Source organism: Telmatherina bonti (genome assembly GCF_933228915.1).
Source record: "Telmatherina bonti genome assembly, chromosome: 19".
In the NCBI taxonomy this organism is placed as follows: Eukaryota; Metazoa; Chordata; class Actinopteri; order Atheriniformes; family Telmatherinidae; genus Telmatherina; species Telmatherina bonti.
The window spans coordinates 20,430,007-20,446,251 of NC_136617.1; the positions used below are offsets into that span (position 1 = coordinate 20,430,007).

Below are 16,245 nucleotides of genomic sequence, written 5' to 3' on the forward strand. Positions count from 1 at the left end.
ATTTATCTCAATGAGTAACATTATAGATTTGTTTAAATCAGAAGGCAGTTTCAGTACTAAATGTGAACCTAATGAGTATACCATTTGTGACAAGGCTTTAATGTTATGGAATTTTAAGTGCATTATCCCATAGTGAAAACTTGCTCAGCCTGCCTTTGAACACCTTCATGGATTTTCCCAAACTGGTTGAAAAAAAAACAACAACCAAAAAATACATAGCTTTGAGTACACAACCCACATGTTTCTCTGTTGAGATGTGAAGACTTTAGACTTGCTATGATGTAAATAGGTGTTATTTACATAAGTTTGAGCTCAGATTTTCTCTAGACAGCATTTGTGATGTCTTGAAGACACAGTTGGTGCATAAGATTGTAGTGGGAAAGATATAAGAAAGTCAGTGGGCCTGGAGCTGTCTTATTGATACAGTGTAAGCCAAATACAACTAACTACACTTTTTAAAAATCCTCCCAAACAACAGCTTTGGACATCAATGTTTGAATTGACACACAAAAAAAACAACAACATTTTTTCCTGTCTTGATAGTGGGCCTTTTGATATTCAGAGTCTGCTTGTGTCTGATGGAATGCAAGGGATTAAGAATCAAGAGCTTACTGAATTTTTTTCTAAACTCCCAGCATTTTTTCCTTCCACTTGTCTTATTTAACTTGAGATATTTTCCAGTTAAACCAAATTCATCCTGAAAACAAGAATTCATTAGACAAAATGTATGTCATCAAATTCAGGGTAACAATCTCTTTCACTTATAAAACAGAGTAACACTGCCCCGAGCAACTTTGGTCATTTGACTTCCATATTTGTACCAATAGTAATGATGTGATGGAGTGGTATGATGGTTTTTATCTTTGTTCAGCAACACTCAGGTTAGCCCTGTAGTCACAAAGCACCCAGATTGAAACATTCAAGATTATAAACAACACGGTAAGTTCTCTATTGTAAATATTTGGAAGGCTTATATATATATATATATACATATATATATTGTGCTTTGGGGTTCACATGAAGTCCACGAGGACAGGAATAGATCAAATTTTGTGCTTCAGTTCCACTGAGTCCGATTCAATGTCTTCCGTGTACTCAGAGAAAGTTTGATTTTCTGCCAGAAGTAACAGATATATACAAACAACAGCATGAATAAGCATTTCCATATACTTCCGAAAAACCCACAAATACAAAGTAATAACATTGTCCATATTATTAAGAATGGGGTATGACAGAGGAGAGTGGTGGAGGGTGTCTAAAACAAGATTAAATGACAAGAAAGAACAGAACTCAAATGGTAAAACATCTCCAAAAAACAATATTTTTGACAGCTAAATGTCAAGTCAGTACTGTGGCTTACAAAAGGCTAGTTTTAAAGGTGACACACTTTTTGTAATAAAAAAAAACCCCACAGGTGTTTTGAATGACCTTAATTACAGTTCAGTTCACATCTGTGTTAATAATTTACCATCTATACCCGCCCTCCTCCAACTAAAGATTAAAGCTTAAAAATGTTGCTTTGCTGTATGAATGGGAATTTCAGGATTTTAATATGTATTTGAAGTAAATAGAACCTGCAATTTAGTCTAAGAATACAGCACTGAAAAAGTGATTTGAAAATTTGAATATTGTAGTTTAAAAAAAGAGTTCTGTCAGATTTTTAACATTGAAGTTGGAGAAAGGTGGACGCAAGGATGTAACAGAATGAAAATCAAAATAAAATAGCTTAATCTTAACGCCTCACAAGTGCAGAAAATATGTGTAAATGAGAAGGATTATAACTAAAACAGCTAAACTTTTGAAAACACTAGTTTCTGATATCTCAATATTCACTGCCACCTAGAGGCAGTAAAAGTTCAGCAATTCAGCAGTAAAACAAGAGGAAGTCATTATTTATAAAAAGACACTGACTAAGCTTTGGGGCTGTTAAAATCTGGGCTTAAATGACTTGCTGTCTTGCAGGTTTTAAATGTTTTACTTTTTCAGACCTGACTGAATCTAATGGGTCATTGTGCATTATTTGGCACACACACACACACACACACACACACACACACACACACACATATATATATATATATATATATATATATATATATATATATATATATATATATATATATATATATATATATATATATATATATATATATATATATATACCGTTTGAACCTCCTGCCTGGAGCGACGTTCTTTCTATTCAGCCCATGTGCTAACCACTGTACCACCATGCTGCCACATTTGGTATAACGTACCAAAACAAACAAACAAAAGCAAAGGATGTTAACTTCCACAAGGATAGCCTCTGAAAATTTTGTATTACGAAATTAAGGATTTAAAGCACACAATTATGTCACACAGCTTTTACCAATAATAAATAATTATCACGTTTTTAGCATTGTGGTTTTTTTTTTTTTAAGATTGCAGTTTGCTCTTTGTAAAAAACGTTTCACTGACAAACTATTAAAACTATTTAAAAATAGAGAGAAAAGACAGACAACTAATTATCCCATTTTCAACATTTAATTTAATTTGAATCAATCTCTATTAAAAATTATTTTCAAGTATTTAAATAACTATAGTTTAATTTAATCATACAGCAAAGTATCTTCCAGAATATACATAAGAAATAATAATAATAATAATAATAATAAATAAGCAGGTAAAAATAAATGAATGAATGATTTTTTTAAAGTCAAATTCTGACATTGAACAAATTTCTTGTAACGACGCAGTACTAATGTTGCTTGAAGATCACGTGACAGCAGTAGCGCGCAGGAACCATGTGCGCAGGCCCAGAACTGCTTGTCTGATCAGCTGACTTTGAGTGAGATGCTCAGTTGAAGGACCCCTGTGTCTAAAACTGTTATTTTCTGCTCAGTGTATGGGTAGTTGCGGCTCTTTTACGGAGTTACATATAGTGGACAAAACGGTGAAGCTAATAAACACATTGGTAAGTACACAAATACACCGTTTATTAATGTCGTGACAGCGTCAGGATCGTGTCAGCAGTAAGCTAGCGTAAATACTAAACATACACGTCGACCCAGGAATATTTAGCTACTTATACTTATTTTAACACCCCGAGGATGATCCTGGAATCAAATAAAAACAGCTTTAACTCGTGTGTTACTCACGCCGTTTAATTAAATGGAAGTAAATCATTTAGCATCAGTCTACAGCATGAAAGTGATCATATGACCGTCATTCAGTGGACATGTCTCATGTTACAGTGTGTGGTTTTGTCACCGCATAATCTCTATTGGGAAATGTAAGGAAGTTCATGTATAATAAGAATCATACAAGTAAAAACGAGAGGAACAACTTTGAGGTTATGAATCTTAATCATGATATTGCAATATAACTGGGTACTCGTGATATGAAATGGTGAAACCTTTCTTTGAGACATTTTAAATAAATGTAACACCATGGATATATATGCACAGTTTGAAGTGAAAGTAATGCATTGAAGCCTTAAAAGTAAACTAGAAAAATAAAGAAACTAGAAGTTATACCAATTATGTTTCAAATATGTATTGTACTCACCCCTTTTGTCACACAAACGGATTTAGTTCATGAAAAATTACATAGAATTTTTTTTTCATCAACACAATATCATTATTTGGTCTTGGACCTAAAATAGGAGGGACTGTTTGAGCCATTTTAATTCAGTGAACTACTTGTCATGTTTTAAATAAAGCAGCTTTGGTTCATGATTTTTCTTAGAGGATATGTTCTTCTGAGAGCAGCCATTACAGCAAAAACATCCCTCATTCTATTATTGTTTACACAAGGAAGGAGCAATCTATCATTTCATGTTGTTTACACTAAATTCTAACCTCAATACAGCTAAAGAACTTGAGAACCATCAGAACAGGCAATGTTTTTTCTTCATTGTCTTTATTGTTTTGTTTTGTTGAGTCTGTGTCCACTTTGCCCTCAGTTTCCAGATTTAAACCCACTTGACAAAGATGGAATTTGGTCTGCTTTTTCTACAAGGTTTGACATGATGGGCATCCAGACATGCTCTTCAGTAAACACTTGCTGTATTTTGGCTTTACTGTTGCCTTTCAGTTTAAGCTTAACTGTCTGTTTTTGTCTAATGATCACTTTTATATTTTTTGGACCAGTCTCTATTAACCACAGAGAAAATTGTACCTCCAGCAAATGTTCAAACTGGTCCAATGGCACTGCAATGATCTTTGCTTTCTGTTCTGATGCCTTTATTGAAATTATCTCGACCTGTCTATGTGTCTTGTGGTTCTGAGATGTGACAGACAAATTAGTTTTTTGTTTTTTTTTTAAGATTTTTGCTTTAAAGATCATGAAGAGATGTATCAAATTGTTTTATTGGGTTATTATGTTTCTGATTTCCTTATTTTGTTTTAATTTTTAGAATAACTAAAAGGTGTAGATTTCAGACAGGTGGCTTGAAAGTGCAGTACTGGAACACCAATCACAGCACTGAATGTAAAGAAAAACTACACTTTTGTCAAAACTTTTGGCTCATTTAACTTTGTAGATTTGTCCATCCTACAAGCGTTTATGCCTTGTATTTGTTTGAAACTCCATTGGTTTCCAAATACTGATAATAAGTAATCCAACTCAGATGTGAATGACAAAGTTCTTAATAAAAACAAATTATTTACATTTTCAAATGACAACTAAAGTTTACCTTATGATCCCAAATGAATAGTGGTTTGTAATTTCCATTTTCTCTATATATTATCCTCAGTGACTTTCTTTCATCAGCGGTCAGGTGGACAGTTTTCCTGCCAGCAGCCATGACAGAATTCTGGTTGATTTCTGCTCCGGGGGAGAAGACATGCCAGCAGACCTGGGACAAGCTGATGTTGGCCACTACCCGCACCAATAACTTGTCCACCAACAACAAGTTCAACATCCCTGACCTCAAAGTAACAGAAAACCTTCCTTTGTGGCTGCTGTAGGATGTGCAGGAATGTGCTCTTTTTTTATTTTATTCGGCTAATGTTGTGTGTTCTGCCTCCACCAGGTTGGGACACTAGACGTGTTAGTGGGTTTATCGGATGAGCTGGCTAAACTTGACACTTTTGTGGAAAGGTAATGTAAGCCATTATTTAGTAGTTGAACAAGTGTGTGCATTTGTTTCGCAGCCAGAGACTCACGAGGCCAGTTTTAGATGATTTAGATAAAACCTGTGTTTCTGTCCTTACTGGTGTGTAAACTCACCTCTCATACTGTGTTTAGTGTGGTGAAGAAGGTTGCTCAATACATGGCTGACGTGTTGGAGGACAGCAGAGACAAAGTGCAGGAGAACCTACTGGCAAATGGAGGTAATCACTGTCAACATAATCAGATTAAAAGAGCAGTGCCATGTCTTGATGTGCATATAGTCATTATGGCATAAAATTCTGACTAATGAAGAAGCTGTTGGTTTGGTTTCGTCCTCCTACAGTTGACCTGGTCACCTACATCACCAGATTTCAGTGGGATATGGCTAAATATCCAATTAAACAGTCACTGAAGAACATCTCTGAGATCATCTCCAAGGTAACTTGAAAAATCAGATCACTTGTATGTTCATTTTACTAATTAGATCAAAGTTTGCATGTACATCAGTTTAAAAACCGCAGCGCTCCACCAGTGGTTTTTATGTCGTATGTCTGTATCGAGGCATTGATATATTTTTGTCATTATATACCTTAGTAATTACCATCTTTTATTTGATGGGTAGCAAGCGACTCAGATAGACAATGACCTGAAGGCCAGAGCTTCTGCTTACAACAATCTGAAGGGAAACCTGCAGAATCTGGAGAGGAAGAACGCGTGAGTAGTTGTGACAAACATGCCACTCATCCTCCTTTTATTGATGCACATGCTGCTGTAAATGGCAAAATAGAAAATAAAATATTTGTTTTTGTTTAGCAGCCATTTCACCTCTAATTACAGCTGTTCAAAATGTAACCTATACTGGTCTCTTCTGACAACTCATCCCATAGTTGTTTTTTATCTCCATAATGTAGTTTTCTTTTTCTTTATTTTCTGCCCATCTTACCTTTAGATTAATCTGAAAACTAATGTGTGCCCACAGCGGATTATAATTAATAGTCTTTATGTAAATGGATAGATGTCGAACTTTAGTCAAGTTAAGTTCCTTGATAAAAAACATTTGATATCATTCAACCATTGGAGTAGAGTTGGGTGGGAACTCCAGAAAACTACAATAAAATTCAGATAAAATGAGACATTTGAGGGAGAGGCATTGAGCTGATTTTATGAAGATAAATAGAAAAGACTGTCACAATTATGATTACTATTATTATGATATTACGACTGCGTTCAACTAAATAACTACAGTCAGGTGATGAAATAATAAATGTTACATGTCTGCAATAGGTACATATTCTGTGTATTTGCAAACTGATGATAATCAATAGTGGATATAAGGAAATTAAATATCAATGATAATTCATAGTGGTTATTAGGAAATTAAAGGAATTTTTTTTTTTTAAATTTCAGTTAATATACACACAACAGTCACATAAAACATCTTATGGGAAACAATTTCTTTTTCGGAACTGCAAGATTCAAATTGTCTGCACATCCTCGTTTTTTTTTTCACTTTTCTTCATTTGGACACTCTTAGACTTAATATTTTTTATTTTAGCGACAAACAACAACAACAAACAAACAAGCAAAAATTCAAAATAAAATGCATTCTTCCACAATTACTTTCACACACAATCACCAACACACATTCATACTTGAGGAGAGAGGTGTGATACTTATTCTGAGTCAATGTCTCATAATGATGGAGGATGCATATTAAAATTGGTATTAAGGGCTTCCAGGAAGCAGTTTTATAATCTACTCCCTTGATGCCCTATCACCCAAAAAAGAACAATTCTCGATTCTCAATCAATTCTCAGGCACATCTCAACATAGAAAAAACATGACAAAATAGAAAGAGAGAAAGAAAAAAAACATTAATCTATCCTGCAATTATCCATAACAATGCCTTGTCTATTATATTAATTCTTTATGTAATTTACAAGGGTCATCTATGTTTAATCTATTTACTTCAATAATGATTCCAAGTTTCTTCCCATTTATACATATTTCCTTAGTTTATGAATCTGATCTTTTCCAAAGTTATTACATTTACCAGTCTGTTAAGCCATTTTCTGAAAGTTGGAGCCGACGATGTTTTTCCTTCTTCAAGGATGAGTCTTTTAGGCATACCTGTTCCAAGCAGAAAGTTCTGTTTTTCTGTTCAGGACCCAAACAGATCTCTTTGATAAACCCCATAGTAGAAAAATACAATTTGGACACTCTTTATGTCAGTATGAGTATCATTTAATGCTAAATGTTTTGCCTGTTTTCTAATAACTTAACAATCTGAGGTGTGGGATTTTGTGTCTTTCTTGTAGGGGGAGCCTGTTGACCAGGAGTCTGGCTGACATTGTGAAGAAAGAGGATTTTGTGCTGGACTCAGAATACCTGATTACCATGCTGGTGGTTGTCCCAAAGTAAGAACATCTGCAACATTAGTAATGTAGCCAAAAGGAGATGAACTAGATATCCCAATGCTTTTTTATTGTATCTGCCGCAGATTTGAAAAAAAAAATGTGACCTTACATTTTATGAGTTTTGATGTCATCACCAAATACATTTTAGTCAGAAAATGGTCATGTTTATGTATTTTAGTTAGTAAATGTTTTATTAACAAGTCAGTTTTTATGTTTTGTTTGTAGTCATGAAATAATCTGATGTTATGTAATCTTTCCACCATCACCAGGACAAGCTATGCTGACTGGCAGAAGACGTATGAAACGCTGGCAGAAATGGTTGTCCCACGCTCCACTAAGTAAGAACCTGGCAGATGAGCGCATTACAATGAATTGCTTCACTTCAATTTCATTAAATGGAGATTACAAATCTGAAAAACACTTATAGTCAGAGGTACAATTGCTTTTGTTTTGACTTTTTTTTTGCTCACCCTCATGTCTTTTTCAGTTGGTTTAATTTGACGCTCGACTCTTTGTACATTTCTGGTTCATCTGTGAAATCAACTGATTCATATTAAAATTGCGAGAACGTTTGGGCAGACAAGGCTGAATTGTGAAAACCTGGTAACCAGTGTTTTCACTGCAGATGTGGACAACTGTCAGGGTTTGATCGTGGAGTTGGAAACGTCCTACAAAGCAGACATTTTGTTTCAGTGTGGTATATTTTGTGTACTTAAAAACTTTTTTGTTATAGTATTTTCAAAGATCTACTCAGAGTAGTTCTTGATCTGTCCAGTTACAGCCAATCTAATTCATTTTTTTGTGTTTATTTGATAATGCAGATCAGACATTTTCAGTAGTAGGGCCAAGTAAATGGTCGTGTTTATATTCATGCAGCAAAACAAAGCTTTCTTGTGGAAGTTTTATTGTTGCTTTACAAACTTAAACCAACAAGGCAGTTAAATTTGTGTTGTTCTCTTGTTACTAACTTTCTTGGCAGGACTGACCTGTATGGACATAGATAATTTCTGAAGTATAATTTCTGATATTAATCTCCTGAACTAATATGGATGCAATTTGCATCCAGTTGAGAAAAGAGAAAATGTTCAGCAATAAACAAATGGGACAAAACAAGATAACTGCTTTGGATTTATCCCTTTTAAACATTTCATGAAAAAATAAATTAGCTATTAACTATTTAATTGGGTTGATTATTTGCTATTAGTTATGAAACTGGTTTGAACTGATATTATTGTTAAACCTGTAAGGTTTCTTTTATTTGTTTTTACTAGATTTTGAAAGTGTGGATTTATATTTAGGTTTTTAATATTCAGAGTGAAAAAAAGATATTAAAAGATCCAGTAGTTAAATCATTTGATGTTTCATTCTAGGATATTTTTTGTTTCTATCCAAGTAACAAAACAAAAAGAGGCAACTGCCATATTACTGCCACATGATGTACTGCTCATTATTCCTCTTTCTTTGAGATTAGTGACACCAGCCATGAAAATCTTCTAACATTCACTCAACTGACAAGTCTTCAAGACATCTTGGCAGAAACTGAGAAACCCAAGCTTTAACCTCTGTGTTGGCATGATGGAATCAGTTGAGAGGAAAATGTGGAGACCATCTCATGGAGCAACATAATGCATCATGTTTTAATACGAGCTGCAGAAAGACAAGGGTCCAAAATCTAAGCTCAAGTTAAAGTTATTACTCATTTATTACCTACTTAAACGTGTCAGACATTATGTGTAAATCCAACTTTTCTTCCTTCTCTGTCATCTTGTGTCCTCTTCCCAGGCTGCTGTTTGAAGACAACGACAGTGGTCTGTTCAGTGTCACCCTCTTCAGGAAGGCTGTAGATGACTTTAAACATAAGGCCAGAGAAAACAAGTAAATCATTTTCTCTCAATAAAATATGAGCTGTTCAATCTTTTAAGCCTTTTTCTTTTTTTTTTTCTTTTTTTTTTTTAAAAAAGAAGAATTTTTAAAAGTATTTTGTCAGAAGTTCAGCTTGATCTAGTTTTTAATTGTTGCCGTCTGACCTGCTGTATCTTTGCTCCAAATAACTGCAGGTGTGTTAATTTAGCTTTTTCAGTTTTTGCATGAATGTTTTTTACGGGTCTTTCATAGTTCCTTCCACTTTTGTTTGGTAAACATTGATATGACAGCTGAAGTGGGCTTCTGCTTATAAAACACCTTTTTCACCTCACATTAGCATAACAGAGAGCTCTCAGTGTGTGCGCCATGTTTTAAGCATTTCCTGCAAGTGTGTGGTAGGTGCTTGAATGCTCTCCTAAATATTGGTGCACTTGCAGCCCATTGATTGCCAGCTCTCTGCACTCTGTTGTGCCACAGGTTTACGGTGCGCGACTTCCAATACAATGAGGAAGAGATGAAGGCAGACAAAGAAGAAATGACACGTTTGTCCACGGACAAGAAGAAGCAGTTTGTAAGACAGCTGTTTTTCTTAGAAAATGTTCATGAAGCTCATGACAGTATGACAGTATCTGACCTGGTTTTGAAATCCATACCATGTTGTATTTGGTTGTATTCTGCTTTGTAATCTTTTCTCAACTAAGCTATTGTAGTTAGATTTTAAAACATTAATTGAAGACTGTTTCTGTGTAGGGGCCATTGGTCCGATGGCTGAAGGTAAATTTCAGTGAGGCCTTCATTGCGTGGATTCACATAAAAGCTCTGCGTGTGTTTGTTGAGTCAGTATTGAGGTAAGACCTGATGGAGACTCTATAACATACATGTGCACTTCTGTCAATGCCACAAAAGTTTGCATAAGAAAGATGACTTGTGGACCCCTTGCATTTCATAGGTATGGGCTGCCAGTCAACTTCCAGGCCATGCTGCTTCAGCCCAACAAGAAGAACATGAAGAAACTGAGAGAGGTGCTGTATGACCTGTACAAACATCTGGACAGCAGTGCAGCAATCATTGACGTGAGTCTCAACGACAACATTGGGTTATTATGATGAGAAGACTGATGACATTTTCATCTCTGTATGGCAAAAATACTGTGGGTTTCAGAATTTGGACTGGAGAAGCCAGGACTGCATTAGAGGCTATAACTAGTAGACAGTCTTAAAAAGACTTCAACAACAACCCTTAAGTCAGAACAGAATACAGGACTGAATCAGACAGTAAAGATGCATTTACTAAAGGGAGCTTGTATTAGTTTGGTGCACTTTTCTTCCTGTTTTCAGTGCAACTGCTTTAGATGTTTTCTCTTGTTACTAGGCCTATAGATATGGGCATAAGTGTTTCTCCTCTGTTCATGAAGCTAAGTTTTTTTTTTGTTTTGTTTTGTTTTGTTTTTTTTGTCCTCAGACTTTATCACTAAATCCTCACACACTTAACTGGCATCACAGCTGCAAGTTCACATGGGCTCGAGGTGGTATAAAAAGGAACTGACACATTTCTTGGAAACACTGCATTGCTGTTTAAAAATAGTATATGAAAGCTCAACCTCTGTTTTTTTTTTTTTTTTTTTAGTATTTTGTCAGAAGGAATATATATTGATCATTTCGTGTTTGTGAAATTTACAATTTTTCAAACTAATTAAAGTAAAGAAAGCCAAGATTTTAAATCTAATTTGAACTTTTGTAGAAAATAAATCATGTGTTACTATAATGAAGTGTATTTAATCTGGGTTAGTCAGATTTTTATAACTAATCAGAGGAGTTTTTTTATTCTAATTATTGCCTTAGGTCAATCTTAGGCATAAATATCAAGTTATGCTGCTCATTTAAGTTGCTGAAAAAATTAGGCCTAATTTCAGTTAACGCTCAAAAGGGAAATTTTCCTTTTGGGAGTTGAAGTGATCGAGGTTGTCAGTGTCATGTTCAGAGTTGGTTCAATTGATTGTGGTTCAGACTTTGTCAACTAAATGTAAGAAACCACAACAAAATAAAACCATATTCAACCACTAGTATTATTCCTAGTGACGTTAACTCTGTCTGATTTCAGGCTTCCATGGACATCCCAGGGTTGAACTTGAGCCAGCAGGAGTACTACCCCTATGTTTACTACAAGATCGACTGCAATCTTCTGGACTTCAAAGTCTAAAAACTTTGCCATTAATATTATGTGCTGTAGTGTTCTTATGTAATATGTTCACATTCACAAACTTTATTTTCACTTCTGCCCTATTTTCTGATTTTCCCGTTTGCATTTTCATTCTGTTTATTTTTTTTTAAATTTTTAGACATTCCTGTGTGTACACTGAATAAGTGTCAGTTTTGTTCTGACACACCCAAATATGGGCCTTCTGTTTTGTTATTTCCTGTTGGTTACCTAAAAGTGAAATTTCCCTGTTTCCTGTCATCAGAATGGTTTATGCTCTCAAATCTCCTTAAATCACATCTGAACTGCTGTCTTTTTATTCTCCATTCTGCCTCATCCTACTTTCTTGAAACTAAACAAACATATATGGGCGAGTTGTGGAGATATATAAATGTACGGTTAATATAGTATTTATTTTAAAACTCTAAAATCAGTGAACATGTTTTTGTTTGTTCAGTTTTTGAAGGTGATGTTTTTAGTTCCATGTAAGGAATGCCTGTTTACAAGTAGATGTCGACCAATGTTTCTTTTTCAAACTGTACATCTGTGAAACCTTGAAACTGGTTGTTTTACAGTACAAATAAGCAATATGTTTGCTGACTGTATGCTCTTATTACATCTAAATGTAAAGCAGTTTGAGAAACATCACCAAAGTATAATGTGCAAATACTGTATTGTTGGAATGAATGGAAATGAAAATATCTATCTATTTAAAATAAATGTGAACACAAATGATTTCAAATGTAAGAATGTGTTTTTCTTTTTCAGCTGCAGATATGAGGTTATTGAGGTGTAAAAAAAATGCCTAAAAATAGGATCAATTAAAGAAAAAAAAATTAATTAGAAACAGACTGTAGAAAAGCAGTTGACACGTTAAAAAATTTCACATACAATAGCCACAAATAAAAAAATAAAAAAATTAACATGAATAAAGCTAAATGACATTAAAAGACTGAAAATTGCTTTTGATACAAACATGCAATAAAAAAGTCATACAACAATGACCAAAAATAAAAAGAAAATACAAATTGAGAAAAAGACAAAATACTCAAGCAAAATTTCTCCAGACACAAATAATTAACAACAAAAACAAAACAATAGGCAAACAAGTTTTTACAATCAACTCAATGGTAAGATTTTTAGGCTTCTCAAACGGCCAGTAAATAAACTTAAAAGCTAACGGGAAACGAGAATATTTATAAAATAAATATTATTTATTATATTTTTCACACTCAAATTAGTATCTCTTTGGCCCCTGAATGATCTAAAACTTCGTCCAAAATCATTAATAATAGTTGACAAACACTAGATGAAGTTGTGACTTTTTATCTATTTCATATTGATGATGATGGTCGTGACGATGCTGACAGAAGCTGGAGTTGATTACTCTTTCAGCCAATCAGCGTGGAGAATGGACGCAGCGTAAACCCCCCCCTCCTCTCAGAATGACGCACGCATCTGCCGTGTGTTGATGCTGGTCAGCTGCTGATTGCTTGTGGAGAGCAGTATCCACCAGCAACATCACCTGATGATGGAAACACAGATACGAGCAGAACCGTTGTAATAACTCGAGGAAGATGCTGCAGCTGCTGTGATGCGAACCGAGCTGTTTTTACTCCGCGTTAGCTTCAGCTGCACCTGCCGTGGATGATTTTCTCGATGGGTTGTGGAGGGAGTCGGGCGGACGCGATCATCGAGCCCAGGTACCACGAAAGCTGGACCAGAGAAACAGAATCGACGTGGCTCACCAATACGGACGTAGATATCCCTACATCGGTTACAAACAGTGAGTTTATCTACGTTTTGAGGGATGAATTGCAGATCTCTAATGCAAACCAAATGACATTCAACCCAAAGCCTCTGCTATAGTCAGATCCAGCCAAACCGAGATGGCACAGCTTTTTAGCATCTCCAATTTAATTTATCTTTTTTTTCGCGTCATGAATATCTTTTCCCAAGGTAAAGCTGTGGAGGCCAGTCTCAGAGAGAAGAGGATGGTGACTACAGGTACCCAGTGTGGGAAGCAGGCCCTAACCACCAATGTCTCCAACCACCAGAGGAGACCCCGACGCTCCTTGACTGATGTAGGTATCTTTTGGTGCCCAGTTCCTCTCACTTGCAGCTGGAAACTTCTGCAGGGAACATAAAAAGTTATCTAACCTTTATTTCACCACAACAATCCCACTGAAGTCAGATGTCTGTGTTGCAAGAGAGACTTGGACAAGACAGCAGCATAGAGTCTCTTAAGTTTCTAAACCAGGCAACAAAAAAACCACGACTATTAATGTCTTAACAGATAGAGACAGTAGCCTGGCATAGTTTACTTGGTATTGAAGAATTGGTAATGTTTGTTGTTTATAAAAATATTTTCCTTGAAATGAATAAAAAAAATAAAATAAAACCAGCTACAATAAATGACAATTTTATTATATTTTTAAACCTTTTTACAGCAAAGTATACGTGACTCTAAAAGGAGGATGTCAAAGGAAGCCAGCACTTTGTCAAAAGATGGCCAGCCTTCCAGTATGAACAGCAGTGGAGATTCTGAACCTGGAAATGTGTGTGACGAGAGATGAAACAAGAGCAGAGACGTGGTGAAGAGGCAAGTGACGTAGCTATTCACTAGAAGAGGGGATAGTTATTTTCAGAACTGCACAGAAGCTGTTTGCTAGTGACTTTGAAAAGTCCTGGATGCCCATAGCAGTGATTAACAACACAAGTATACCTGCTTAAGTCTCCACCCAAAGAGCTCTGGTTGCTGCTTTATTGTTGTGCCATTGCATGCGTGAAGAATGGAGTAGTCAGCGGTGTTCACACTCACTACCACGCTTTTCTCCAGTGCGCTTGGTACCAGTCAGGGAATGTGTCACTGTGTTAAGATTGCTTTATGAATAAGAAAAAAAACAAAAAACAAAACAATGTAAAAAGAACAGATTGTCCTGTATGCACATGATAATCACAATCTGCACATCAAATGTGTTCTTTATGGGGCCTTTCTGAACAATTTGCTTTATTTCTTTGTGCAAGTATAGTCCTATTATTATTAATATGGGAACCACTAAAGAAGCTGTTTAACCTCAGTCAGTGCTGTGAGTAATTTCCATTAAAAGAACCTGAAGTGCTGTTTGGATATTTGAAGAACAAAGGCTAAAGACTGTCTTTATAAAGCCTTTACAAGATAAAAAAAATAGAACAACTAAACCTGCATGTGCCTATAATTAGTCTTAATGTTATTTGCTTTTGTTGTAGCTTATTTGATTTAAAAATGTATACTGTCTGTGTTTTATTCTTCTTTATTCTCCATACGTTGCACTTGATGCACTTCATTATTTGACACAGTGGGTTGTAACAAAGTTATTTTTGGTGCTGACAGTTATGTGCATGTATAAATTAATCTCATATTGGCTTCTTTTTAATTATAGGAATATTTTGCCCTTAACATGACTAATAAGTAACTATTTAACATCAAAAGTATAGCCTATCCTGACCACACCTGAGGTAATGAAGGGTGGTAAAATCAAACATGATCAGCAGATGGCAATGTTGACCAGATGTTGTCACTGACTACAAGTTAGAGAAAAATATTACTCTGTTTGAAGCCATTCCGTTCAGCTCAGCTTGAATATAGTGGACAATATACTGCTGAGATCTTCAACAGCTTATGCATAAGCTGTATTTTGTCAGGAACTTTTGATGATTCACAAGAATTATAACTGTGAAATATTTTCAAGCTCCACCATATTTGTGATGGAAAACAAACTATAGAATTCTTCACACTGAATCTACTCTGTTTTTATTTCTTTGCATTAAAATTTGCTGGATGCTGGAGTTGTGAAACTCAAAAAATAAGAGCTATCTGTGCACTCATTTTCACAGTGTATTTCTAAAACTCAAACCAATGGCAGGAATATGGTTCTGAAAGCCTTAAAAATCTAGTTGTGTAGAGTTCTCTCACCTGCAAACTTGCTTGATGGGATTCTTCTAAATTGCTGATATTGTTTTTTCATTACCCACTACAAAAATGGAAATTTAAAAATAATAGTCATATTTCAGTTTTTAAAAAAGCAGTGTAATTCTGTAAAATATAATGCAACACATATTGGTCCAGTAATCATTACACAGCAGCATACTATAAGTTTTGTAATATGAAAAAGCTAAATTATTAATGAAAATATATCAATTATAGTGGTAAGTCTTAATAATCTGATGTGAGCCACAACACAGTCATCACATCACATCACAGTCAAGAAGCTGAGGCTCTGGTAAAGAAAATGTGAAAACGTACTTGAAAAATACTGAAGGTGACCCACTTTTTTGCTGCTGATTAACACAATATGGTATCAAGAATAGGCAGAAAAATGGCAGGAAAAATAAAGCCTTCACATATGTGTAGACATATTAATAATGTATCAAAGGGACTCATAAAAATACATTTTAAAATACAAGCTAAATTTCAAATACGTATTCTTTTACAGATGCATTTTATTTTTTTGTCTATGTTATTCATAGATTTGATTTAAAGGGTAAATATAGAGACAAATTTAACAAAATACTGACCAGAAAACAACTTCACTAAACCTACTGTAAAAGGAACTAAAGATGTGGTATCCCTAATAGAATTACACAAGTAAATGTACCTTACAAGGCTTTTGGAATCTCAAAAGAACAACAAAAA

At 34.9% G+C, this 16,245-nt stretch overlaps 2 protein-coding genes across 3 annotated transcripts; both read left to right on the forward strand.

Moving 5' to 3' along the window:
• Nucleotides 1-2,825: 2,825 nt before the first annotated feature.
• atp6v1c1b (ATPase H+ transporting V1 subunit C1b) lies at nucleotides 2,826-12,166 on the forward strand. Of its 2 annotated transcripts, none has more exons than XM_079259317.1 (13): nucleotides 2,826-2,953; nucleotides 4,736-4,916; nucleotides 5,015-5,082; nucleotides 5,230-5,315; nucleotides 5,438-5,532; nucleotides 5,717-5,808; nucleotides 7,413-7,511; nucleotides 7,781-7,849; nucleotides 9,294-9,386; nucleotides 9,852-9,945; nucleotides 10,125-10,222; nucleotides 10,324-10,447; nucleotides 11,475-12,166. In XM_079259317.1, the coding sequence occupies exons 2-13, from the start codon at nucleotides 4,785-4,787 to the stop codon at nucleotides 11,571-11,573; spliced, it is 1,149 nt and encodes a 382-aa protein (XP_079115443.1). In that variant the 5' UTR covers nucleotides 2,826-2,953; nucleotides 4,736-4,784; the 3' UTR covers nucleotides 11,574-12,166. The 2 variants fall into 2 exon arrangements, with proteins under 2 accessions (XP_079115443.1, XP_079115444.1); XM_079259318.1 differs by having other exon boundaries at nucleotides 2,837-2,953; nucleotides 4,753-4,916.
• Nucleotides 12,167-13,217: 1,051 nt separating this feature from the next.
• LOC306769726 (uncharacterized protein) lies at nucleotides 13,218-14,146 on the forward strand (the record flags this gene model as incomplete). Its single annotated transcript, XM_079258421.1, has 3 exons — nucleotides 13,218-13,356; nucleotides 13,530-13,654; nucleotides 14,021-14,146. The coding sequence occupies 3 exons, from the start codon at nucleotides 13,218-13,220 to the stop codon at nucleotides 14,144-14,146; spliced, it is 390 nt and encodes a 129-aa protein (XP_079114547.1).
• Between the last annotated feature and the right edge of the window lie 2,099 nt (nucleotides 14,147-16,245).